Raw genomic sequence first — 11,531 nt, forward strand, 5'->3', positions numbered from 1 at the left:
AGATGCGCCGTTTTCTGGGGTCGCGTGGCTTCGAGCAGGCGATCCATTTCTCTCGCCCGCTGACTGCAACCATCGGCAACCATCGGCAACCATCGGCAATCATCGGCAACCATCGACTGCCATCGACTGCCATCGGCTATAAATCACCCGCCGCTTGGAGCCACTGCCCGCTGACCTCATCGGTACCAAGCTGCATCCATGCTGACGAAGCGACTCTCGATGGCCTGCTTGCGGATGCCGTCTGCTGCCCAGAGGCTGCATTCGACATTCCATCGCGGCTCTGTCGTCGATCTGGCAGCATCCACTTTCCATCCTCCAAAGTCCAGCAACCCATCACCGGCAACTGCTCGCTCGCCTCTGTTGATTCTGCACGGCCTCTTTGGCTCCAAGCAAAACTGGAGGTTCGGCCATCGCTCGCTGTCGGCGCTGTTGTCATTGTGTTTCAGCACATACAAGTCGCCAGCAGCTCCCGTTCCATCCGAACCAGCTTTGAGCCTCGACCTTTGCGTCCCTGGCTGACTGCCTCTATATCTTTTGGCACTGGCACTTCATCCCTCGATCCGACTCGCCCGCTGCCTCAGATCGATTGCCAAGGGACTTGCTGGAAGGCTCAGCACCGACGTAATCGCACTCGACCTTCGCAACCACGGCGAATCGCCCCATGCCGATGCCCACGACTACGAGCTCATGGCGGCGGATGTTGCGCATTTCATCCAGAGCAAGGGCCTTGGGCAAGTTCATCTCATGGGCCACTCCATGTAAGTTGACAATGCCGTGGGTCGCTTGCTGTCCGAGGCAAACCGCCGCTGTGTCGATTTCAAGCAGCACTCCCACAGCTCTGTCCAGGAATCGCTGAGCCGGATCGGACCGGCCTGGCGCGGTCGTTGATGTCGTTGACTAACTGAGTCATGTACTGCTTGGGTCGATCTACAGGGGAGGAAAAGTCGCCATGCATCTCGCCCTCACGGGCGGCACCGACATCGAGAAGCTCATTGTCGTTGACATGTCTCCGGTCGCCAAAAACCTCACCAAGGTCTTTGGCAATTACGTCGATGCCATGCTGAAGATCGAGGCCGCCAAGGTGCAGACGGCTGCCGAGGCTGATGCCATCCTCAAGACCACCGTCCCGGTATGCATACATGCCCGTCACCCACAGCGACACCGCTTCGGGTGACTGCATCGATGCAGCACCCCGCACATTGACGCTCGTATCGAGGCCCCTCGAGCACCGGAGGCATTGGGGATCACGGCTCTTACACAACCACCGTCCGCGTTCGGTCTTGATCAGGAACTTCCTATCCGGCAATTTATCCTGACGAACCTGAAGGAGCAGCCCGGCCTACCCTATCTCAAGTTTCGTGTGAACCTGGCCACCATCCACGACTCGCTCGAGAAGCTCTGGGCCTTCCCATACGAGAACACCAACCGCACCTTTGACCATCCGACGCTGTTCCTGGGGGGTAAGCGGGACCGATATGTCTCGCCTCAGTCGCATCCAGCCATCCAAAAATTCTTTCCCAAGGCGACGATCACGTACATGGACACGGGCCACTGGTGAGAATGCCGCTCTCGATCGGGTCAACAGGCTCGCATCTGCATATCAACCGCACGCGGCCTGGATCGGTGCCGTGCCTGATGACACACGGAGTCTAACGCCTCGTGGCGGTTTGTCTTGGATCGTCGTCAGGATCCATGCAGAGAAGCCCGAGGAGTTTATGCAGCATGTCACCAACTTCCTCAAGCCCTGACGACGCTGTCGGAATCCCCGTTCCGGCGCCGCTCCTCTTCAAAGACCAAGTCGCTCTCTGCTGCCGATAGCCGCGCAGTCCTCCGCATAGATGTTGCTCTGCTCTTCCGCAGAGTGGTGGGCGTTCAATATCACTCCATGTCCATTCACGCAAGCAAGTAAATGCATGCAAATGCCGGCAATGTCCTTCCAGCACCGAGCCCATGAGCGAGAACGGGGATGTCCTCGGTCGGCCGCGGCCAAGCTGTCGAGCCCGATTCACAGTGTGCGCTTGGTCACGTGCCGTCCCTCCCGGAAAACGAGAGCGCCAGCGAGACGCAGCCGCCCTCGGTTTTGTTGCGCCTGACATTTTTGGTTGGATGAAAGGCAGAGCAGCCAGAATTGACGACGGGCAATCTGTCCTCTGCCCGACGCCGGCTGCATCTGGTCCTGCTCCGCCGCCGTGCTGCACTATCCGCCAGACTGTTGTCAGGTATGGGGGCTGCAGTCCAAGACCTTGGGGCACTGTGCTGTCCGGACTGCTCGAGCCATATTGGTCATCGGGATGCCGTCGCCAGCAAATCGTCAAGACAACGAACCGTGTTCATCGCCTGCCGGCTCCAGACCTCCAGCTCTCATGCCTTTGGCGGCCAGAGAGCATACGCACAGCAAGTATATGAAATGGCTATGGGTCGCTGACGACCCCCCCCGTTTGCTCGAATCGCTCTCCAAACTCTGCTTCCTCAGAACCATCTCGTCCCGAGCGACGTCCGACCCCCGCTTCGGCTCTGTTCGCCCGACTTCCGCCTCCTCAACGGCCGCTCGCGATCAATCAGAAGCAATCCACATCGAGCCCGATGCATGAAGAACAGAGCTCGCTGAAGCCCAATACCAGTCGGCCATCGAATGTCTACAAGTAATGATAGATCTCCCTTCCCTTCGTTCCTGCCATGATCGGCCTGTGTGGTGACGGTGCTCGTTGTCGCTGTCAAGAGTGCATGTCGAATCGCTCCTCTCGACTGAGGCTCGCACATCTTTCCACTTGCTCTACTGTAGACGGCCACAACGATCGCTTGCGACCCCGTCGCTGATAGTGACACCGTCAAATCAATCGTCCAGACCTGTAAGTGCTTCATGCAACGTGAATATTGCCGAGTCCGATGGGTCATATGTCGCCAGTTGTCCTTGGACGCTGAAGACCGGCATATTCGGGACACCCGGGCACTGCAACATTGGTGCGGCTACGTTCGAGCTCTACGCCTGATATGGTCGAGACGTTGGTTTATGCCATGAGCGCAAAGCCCCGCTCTGTTGCCGAAGCCGCCTCGAGCACGGGCATGCTGCCGATGGTTCCATCCAGCGATTGAATGTCGGCCCGATCGTCTATTGACCAGCGTATTGAAAGACCGATGATTTGTCTAATGAAGCCTGGTGACTAATCGAATTATCATTCAGCACCAAGGTGGTGCCTCGCCATACAAAATCGGTTCCAATATATCTCGTTCAAGGTTGGGGCGGACCGCTGGTATGTGGAAGATCCTCGGCAGTTGGAGAATGAAGCACTGCAGACGGAGTGCTATGGATGAAATCATGTAGATGATCATTTCGGATGGGGCACTTTGATCTGGCATTGTCTGTTAGCGGATTTGTGAGGGGAGACAATGCATCCATGGATCATTGGGTCCATATCTCGCCTGGATCCCACAGCGGGCTGCTCCCTATATCCGCTTGGCCATGCAACATTAACCGTCGCATACATTCCCATTCGCTGCTCCTGTGGTCCTATGTGATGCACTACTTTGCCATGGTTTCGACTCTTGATCGATCAAGTCCCAACCAATCGCAGTCCCCATGACAGCGTGACCAGCATGGCCGATGCTCGCGCTTCTAAATCGACACCTCAAGCACCATTGGTAAGTCTTGATTCGGCGTCGGAGTCATCCAGCCTGCTTTCAGAAGGTTGAAGTCGTTGATGCTTGTGTGGCTAATGGAGTCCCGGAATGCTTTTACTCTCCCAAGCCAAAGCGTCAGGAACTTTTGGACCATTTCATGCCTAATCCGCCGGCCACAGCTGACACTGGCACCTCCGAGCTGCCTGCTCGCACTCCAGCTCGACCAAAACCAGAACATGTGGCTATCGTAAGGTCGTCCATGAAGCAAGGGGAGCACTCACTGCCCGTTCCTCACTCGGATCGCACGCCGCTAAAACAACGCGGGAGTCATATTGCCGAAATCAGTGACTTGGACGTGCCGACGGCCCCGCACCCCAGAAAGACAGACACCTCGCGATCAGCCAGCCCCACGAGGCACTCATCTCTACCGTCAGTCTCCCACTATTTTCAAAAGTCCTCGAGTACGGATGACCAAACTGACCTGGAGCCCTCGAATCATGTGCCCAACTTACTCTCGGTCATGCGACCCCGCTCCATCCACCGCATCCGCATCAACCAGATGAAGCCTGCAGAGCCACCAACTGTTGCGCCCATAACCGCTCAGACACCTGCGGCCGACCGAGACATGATCATGAATGCCGTGTCCCTCGAGTGCATTGAAAAGTCCACTGCGGAAGCCAAGGATTTCGGCGCCAGCAAGCTGTTCATCGGGCACCAAACAGTGACCATCCGTGAATACGCAAAGCAGCACATTTTATGCACAGTTAAAGGTGCCAGCATCAATGTACGATATTGCCGGTGACCATGATATCGCCCCGACAGTGGATGCAGGTCACTTGCTGACTAGACGCGATGCCACTGGGCCTTCTGAGACGGCACAGTCACTGATCTCGGCGGCATGCAGACGGGGAATATGCGCTGTGGTAGTCGGCGATGCTGCCGTACAATGCGCAGGATGGTATCCTACTGCGGTCGGTGCGTCTACGGTGCTTAAACTGTCAACGATGTTCTCTATATCGCAGGTCTATATGGGTGGCAAAGAGATAGCAATTCTCTTTGAAGAGAAGCGCGAGGACCGACTCTGGGTAGCCCGACTGGAATCCACGACTAAGGCGCTCGCATTACTAAATCGATTTGACGAGATATATGGATCCAAGTGCATTAAAATCAGGTACGTCCGTGGCCGGCACAATATCCAAGGTTTCGGAATGATGATCTCCCTTTCCGGCCACTCTTCCTATTGCGCGCTCTACCATGCTACCGCCCGGATCTGATGCTAGATGTCGCTCCCTGTAGCCGCGAGCAGCTAGTAAATGACTATGCCCTGGGCCTCAGCTATCGTGCGACACGAGGGCTTGGTTCGGCAATACCCACGACGCCCAAAGTAGCAGGGCACCAGCCAAGCCGACTGGAGGGCGGGGTGTCTGCGAGCCCAGGACGGACAATTGATGATGTCGCCGCGTCGCCTCGAGCCAAACCTTACATTGGGGGCGTCGGGTCGATTGGCCGATCGCTGTCTCTGAGGACCCGCCGGCAAGCCAGCACAGCCAACGTCAACGACCAGGACGCACTTGTCATGGCCAAAACCAACCCCAAGGAGGAATCTGAGTGGCGAAAATACCTCGCTGGAAATCCAGAGTACGTTCAGAATACCGCATGCCAGCAGGCAAATGTGAGGGGTCAACGTCATGATTGGACTGGATGCAACTCATGGCCGATCCGCTCTATGTCCTTCAGTGCTATTACATGCACGCAATCGATTGCTGGCTAATCCGAACGATGCAGTTTCTATCTCATCTATCCCCCCGGCGAGGTCGGGGCTATACCCGTCACCAATAGCGATGCAATCCGACTCGATGAGGGCGAACTGTTCAACGATACGCTGATCGCGGCATACTTCAAGTAAGTAACATGCGCATCGGCCCATTTCCAACGTCTTCAGTGTGTGTACACTGCCCGCGATGGTGCACACTGCATATACATGTGTCATCTCTTCACGCTCTCTAACTGGCCCTGTCCTGATCTCTCCGATTTACCTGGCTGGCGCACAGATACCTGTATAATAGCTGGAGCCCGATTCAGCGAGAGAGTGTGCATCTTTTCAACTCGCATTTCTACGACTACATCTCGGCACCGAAATCCAAGAGCCAGAGCGAAGAGGAAGCGTGAGTGGATGGATTCTGTTGTGGCTCTCGCCCGCTCCGAATATTGGCGGTCGAGAGCGAGCGTTGCCATGAGGAAGGCGCCTTCGCTTGCGCCATCAGCCAGTCTCACGCCCCCGTTACGTCCGTGAACCACAATCGCAGGCGACTACGCGGCTACGAAAAGGTCAAGAAGTGGACAAAAAACGTCAACATCTTTGAAAAGACATATGTGTTTGTCCCGGTCAACGAAAAGTACGTATATGTCGCGCCGTCGAGCCGATCTTGGACCCTGAGGGGGTACTATGGCAGGCTGGATGCTGGCGAAGCACTCATCATGGCCACCACCACCACCACCACCACCACCCGCGCGTGCCGATCGCTAATCGATTCTATTTTCGGTGTCAGCTTCCATTGGTATCTGGTCCTGATCTACAATCCGGGTGCCTTCGTCCGAGCCGTCGAGCGCGAACGCAATGCGCTAGCGAGTGATGTTGATGAAGTGGTCGATGAAGGCATGATACCAGGCTTGCCTCCGATTGCAGACCATACATTCGACAACGAGCACGACAAGGCATATAGGTCCCTCAAGCGGAAGCGGCCGACCAACGAACACGGCCAAACCGGGCCGCCGCCGCCCTTGTCGCACTCCAGGGCAAAGACAACGCCAGACTCGCTGGCATCGATTGAAGTTGTGGAACCGGATCTGCCGATCCAGATCCCTGACTCGTACGAGCCCGATGATGAACTTAGCGCCAGCCCGGCAACTGACACGGATAGGGCCGACGTTAGTCGTTTCCGCGACGATGATGAGGCCGATGGGTCGATGCAGCTGGCTGACAACGACATGCCGAGTCTGCTGCTGCAGTCTCACAGTGTCCGGCTCGATGACGATATGGAAATGATGGATGAAGATCCTTTGCCAGAAGCAGTCGACAGCCCAGCACCTGCTGTGATCGCCGCTCAATCCGATGATGATGGATACACGTCGACACGTCCGACGACGCCCATTCCCGGGGCTCGAAATCTCGATCAGCAAAGGCTGAGGATCCTTGCTGACAAAGCAAAGTACATCAACGACCAGGAGAAAGTCCGGGACATGGGCATGGCGGACTGCCGTATCTTTGTGTTTGATTCACTCAATGGCACTCGCCGGTCGGTCAAGAACATCATATCGTGGTACCTTATCCATGAAGCCAAGGAGAAGCTCAAGCTGGATATCTCGGAACAAGTGCGGCAAAGCGGGCGACTCTTCTATACAAATGTCAAGGTTTGTCGAGATGGGTGCACTTGGGTAGCTGCTGTCGAGGGTAGTCCGGCGGACCGCAAAGGCATTCGCTGACGCACCCGTCTGCTTCTCCAGTGCCCCAAGCAAGACAACTACTGCGACTGCGGCGTGTTTCTACTCCATTACGTCGAGGTTTTCATGAGCAATCCTGAACACCACCTCACAGGAATGTTTGTAAGTACGGCACTCTGTCAGGGGTGGATTGCCAGCCGCCTCTGCGTACGACGTACGAGGGCGGCCGACCGGCCAACTGATCGATATGTTGGCCCGAGATGCTCATGTGCGTGCCTATAATGTTCATCGCAACCACATATTGGCAGAACAACCTGGACATTGGCGAAAAATCGGGCGATCCTATGTTTCCGCTCTCAGACATCCCGTCCAAGCGACTGATGATGATCGAGCTCATGAAAATGTGGCACGAGCAGTATACCAGCTACCTGAACCGCCAAAAGCGATCCGAAACAAAGTACGATTCCGGCGACGATAGCTCCTCGGATCTGGAGGAGGTGGTGCCGATCTCCAACTCTCCATCCAAGCGATATGAAGCAGTCGAGCCGCCGCCGGCACAGGACGACAGCCCCGAACGAGAGACTAGTCCCGACGGCAGCGCACCGTATCAGCACGACGACAACGATACACGTTATCAGCACGACGACAGCGACGACATTAATGCCGAGGACGGTGTCGCTGACGACTCCCAGCTCATCAGCAGTAATTACGATTATGATGCTGAACATAACGCTGGCCATGAAGATGCCATCGGCTTTCTGGACCAGGAGGAGCTACATGACTCCCACGGCACACCGAAGGCATATGACGTGCAAACCACCATGGATGAGGGTGTGGACGATAACAACGAAGCAACGGATGCACCGGAAAGCCCCATCGGCGAACTGAGCGAGCTGAGCAAGCACCTGCGCGACGCTGCTGAGCGGCTCGCTGATGATGCTTTCGGGCTCCCCGACGTTGAAGCTGAAGAGGTGCTCGATGATGACGATGATGTCGCCGACGAAGAGCTCGAAAGCCACATCGTTGAGGAGGAGCTCGAAAGCCACATCATTGACCAAGGGTTTGAAAGCCACAGTGTCGACGGGTTTGAAAGCCACATCATTGACGAAGAGCTCGAAAGTCACATCATCGGCGAAGGGTTTGAAGGTCACGCCGTTGCTGAAGAGCTCGAAAGCCACATCATTGACGAAGGATTTGAAGGTCACATCATCGACGAAGGGTTTGAAGGTCACGCCGTTGACGACGAATCCGATGACCACGCCGAGGAGACTGATGGAGGCGTGGAAGAGCCCGAGAGCAGTGCCGCCAATGATGCCGAGATAGTTGCGGAAACCGCCAGCAGCCACTCCGAGCTGTCCGATAGGGAGACGTATTTTGAGATCCTCAAGCCCGAAGCGTCCAATCGGATTACGCTGGATCCGGCGCTGTTCCCGAGCACACCACTTCGGCGCTCGAATCGCCACTTTCGGAGCAGCAGCGGACTATAGACTCGAGGGTGGGCAGGCGTGCTTCAATGAGGCGCCAAGCTCTGCATCGGAATACATCAAACTCATTTTGAAACGAGGGCGTTTGGTTTCCACAACACCGTTCCTCGTCGACGGTGGCTGGGTTGTATCTGCCCGAGCGCTCTCTGGCCACCGATCGCCAACGAGCAGCACCTTCCATCTGAACGGCCACAGCGAAGGCACTGGGGGGTGGACATATCATTGGAGGGCGAATTGGTGGGGCCCTCGCCATAGCCTGCTCCCTGCCACCTTGATGACGGAAAGCGAGACTGGGCTCTGCCAGCAACCAAGTCTCTCGAGTCGGAAGACGCAGCTTCCCCCTCGCCGCATATCGATGAGCACTCAACCCTCTCGTCCATTTTGTGCCAGCGCGATCGACCAGAGAAGCCCTTCACGAGTCAGATACCGTCGTAGTCAGAATTTAGGCATGTTTGCATTCATGATGAATAATTCATAACACTCCAGTCATCATTGTGAGGGTTCTCTGTCGCTTGCTGGCACAGCCCTCTCTCGCTCCCCGTTGCCGGTAACGGACAATAAAACAGAAATATGCTCCTGGGACACCAACTCGAGATGGCCGAGCAGAAGCGAAACGATGGTGCGCAAGCAGAGCCGCCTGCGGACAGAAGGACAGACCCGGCCAGCGCCGACGCATACAGAATCCAGCATATGCACCTGCAAGCAGGGCTACCCTCAACTATCTGGCGCAGATCGGGAACAGAGCTCCCGTCGTCTGGCGCGTTCATCATCCTCGGGTAATATGTGGTATTAAGTATGTTGTCAGTCTGTAGGTATATCCTAAGACATTGGCGAAAGAGCGGCTGCCGCCCGCGCCACTGTTTTATAGTGCAGCGAGACCCAAGCCACACGCCACGTGAATGTGGCTTGGCCGATCAACCACGTGATTCATTTGGTGTGATCAAGCGATCCCGGTTTTACACCGCGAGACCGACGGCGAGGCGAGAGCGAGGTGAGAGCGAGATTGGCGTCTGGGCAACAGCCGATAGGTGTGCTGGCGCGGCCGCATGCCTGTTCGGATCGCACTCCGGGACTGCGATGTGGCCGCTTCAGTGTTTGGATGGATTTCATGGCAATGTGCAGTTCCTTGGGAATCGAGTGCTTGGGAATCGATCTCCCGAGGCTCTGCGAGAAGCAGCCGAGAGCACAGGCATCTCTCTCGATTTTGTGACCGCATGAACCCGCGTCATGTCGGCATGTTGATCCCCAACCATCCAAGCAGCCATCCAAGCAGCCATCCAAGCAGCCATCCAAGCAGCCAAGGCGAATGGCGATCGTATCCAGGACGGCAAAAGCGACGCTCGAGCCGCTGCTCAAGTACCTCAGCAACATATACTCGGCCCAGCAACTCGATGAGCTCCTCGAGGCATACAGTGTGACCCGGAGATCCAGCTTCCGACTCAACACTCTCAAGCTGTCGTCGCCCGATGAGCAACGACAGTGCATCGCGGAGCTGGCTCGGTCGCTGCAAGCGTCCAAGAAGACCAAGGGCGCTCGGCTTACTCCAACACCGTTCAGCCCCCTGGCCTTTGCTGTGTCGGATCCATCGGTCAACATTCGGCACTTCCGTCCGTCCCCATACTACAAAAATGGCCAGATCTTTTTCCAGTCGCTGTCGTCGATGCTACCGCCGTTGGCCCTCGGGGTCGAGCCCGGGATGTCGGTCCTGGATATGTGCGCTGCTCCAGGTGCGTGTCGCCAGATCACCATGGATCTTGTCGATTCTGTGGCGACAGCTTGGCCCTGCTCACCACCAACCCCAGCGAGTCTAACAGCACAAAATCCCTGAAACCTTCCTCCTGGATATCTTCTGGCTGCTCGGGCAGGCGGGAAAACGCTGCAGCTCGCCGAGCTGGTGGGAAAGCGTGGCAGCGTCGTCGCCAACGATATCAACGTCATCCGTGCCTCGATACTTGCAAAAAACGTGGATACTGTTCTGCCAACCAGCCTCCGGCGGCTCGTCAAGGTGAGAGACACATTGGTGGTGTCGCTTGGAGCCACAGTCCAAACACAACCGGCCATCAAACATGCCGACCAGCCGAACTTGATGTGATATCGCGGCCGGATGCCGAGTACAGCCACAAGCTCACTCTTGCGTCTAATTGCAGATTCGGATTGTTGATGCGACAAGAATGCGGCTCTCATCGGCGCCGGAGATCGACCTTTCTGCACAAACCAACGACGAGCTTCCTGACTCTGACATGGCCCCCGTAAGCTACCCGACGGTTGAAGAAATAGAAGAGCTGGCTCGGCAGCATCAGAAGATGGCGCAGGAGGACTCGAACACTCGCAACCGCATATTCGACCGGCCATTCGATGCCATCCTCCTCGATGCTCCATGCACTGGCGAAGGAGTCATCCATCTCAGTCACCCAAGTTCATACAAAAGCTGGAGTCGGCAATGGGTTCTGCAACACTCGCGGTTGCAGCGCCAGCTTTTGAAGTCGGCGCATGCCCTGCTGAAGCCCGGAGGATCGCTCGTCTATTCGACATGCACTCTCGGCACGGAGGAGAACGAAGCCGTCGTCGACTGGTTCCTTAAACGATACTCGGATATGGCCATTGTCCCTCTGGGAGGAGCCATGTCTCAATTTGCTCCGTCACCAGCCAAGGGCATGCCCAAGAAGGGCGTTAATCTCTGGAACGACGGCGATGACGACGACAACCCGCCGCAGCCGTTGCCGACCGGCTTTGGGCCTGGGATCGTGCGGGTGCCTGGCGGACGATTCCATCCTTCTCTGCGCATGGCCCTGAGGGTGTTTCCATCGGAGGACTATGAGGGATTCTTTGTCTGTCGCCTCCAAAAAGCACAATAACTTGGCATGCAATCGTTGGCACCCGCACATAGACATCACAACTCATTTCATGATGGGGGGGGGCTTCATGTTCGCCGCCTCGCACAGCTCTGTCTGGCTGGATGTTCTTGGCAGGCCGCACAGAATCAGAAGC

At 56.4% G+C, this 11,531-nt stretch overlaps 3 protein-coding genes across 3 annotated transcripts; all 3 read left to right on the top strand.

Annotated features, from left to right (window-relative positions):
* Positions 1 to 234: 234 nt before the first annotated feature.
* BJ171DRAFT_422841 (Alpha/Beta hydrolase protein) lies at positions 235 to 1,748 on the top strand (the record flags this gene model as incomplete). Its single annotated transcript, XM_053107567.1, has 5 exons — positions 235 to 401; positions 582 to 758; positions 934 to 1,129; positions 1,289 to 1,554; positions 1,688 to 1,748. 5 exons carry the CDS (start codon positions 235 to 237, stop codon positions 1,746 to 1,748), a joined length of 867 nt encoding a protein of 288 aa, XP_052968021.1.
* Positions 1,749 to 3,594: 1,846 nt separating this feature from the next.
* BJ171DRAFT_614050 (uncharacterized protein) lies at positions 3,595 to 8,899 on the top strand (the record flags this gene model as incomplete). The annotated part of the gene is made up of 12 exons (XM_053115310.1): positions 3,595 to 3,639; positions 3,837 to 3,865; positions 3,997 to 4,402; positions 4,641 to 4,789; positions 4,915 to 4,958; positions 5,157 to 5,256; positions 5,404 to 5,520; positions 5,670 to 5,783; positions 5,925 to 6,014; positions 6,168 to 7,029; positions 7,123 to 7,221; positions 7,368 to 8,899. The coding sequence occupies 12 exons, from the start codon at positions 3,595 to 3,597 to the stop codon at positions 8,544 to 8,546; spliced, it is 3,234 nt and encodes a 1,077-aa protein (XP_052968022.1). The 3' UTR covers positions 8,547 to 8,899.
* Positions 8,900 to 9,588: 689 nt separating this feature from the next.
* On the top strand, positions 9,589 to 11,529 carry BJ171DRAFT_55380 (S-adenosyl-L-methionine-dependent methyltransferase). The gene is made up of 3 exons (XM_053113068.1): positions 9,589 to 10,270; positions 10,409 to 10,548; positions 10,691 to 11,529. The coding sequence occupies exons 1-3, from the start codon at positions 9,850 to 9,852 to the stop codon at positions 11,396 to 11,398; spliced, it is 1,269 nt and encodes a 422-aa protein (XP_052968023.1). The 5' UTR covers positions 9,589 to 9,849; the 3' UTR covers positions 11,399 to 11,529.
* Positions 11,530 to 11,531: the final 2 nt, after the last annotated feature.

The sequence above is a fragment of the Polychytrium aggregatum genome, assembly GCF_025602895.1.
Source record: "Polychytrium aggregatum strain JEL109 chromosome Unknown BJ171scaffold_13, whole genome shotgun sequence".
Taxonomy (NCBI): Eukaryota; Fungi; Chytridiomycota; class Chytridiomycetes; order Polychytriales; genus Polychytrium; species Polychytrium aggregatum.

Coding starts and splice junctions, on each gene's coding strand:
- BJ171DRAFT_55380 (XM_053113068.1), top strand. CDS start 9,850: ATGGCGATCGTATCCAGGACGGCAAAAGCGACGCTCGAGCCGCTGCTC. Junction 10,271..10,408: donor GGATATGTGCGCTGCTCCAG/GTGCGTGTCGCC, acceptor CTGCTCGGGCAG/GCGGGAAAACGCTGCAGCTC. Junction 10,549..10,690: donor GCCTCCGGCGGCTCGTCAAG/GTGAGAGACACA, acceptor GTCTAATTGCAG/ATTCGGATTGTTGATGCGAC.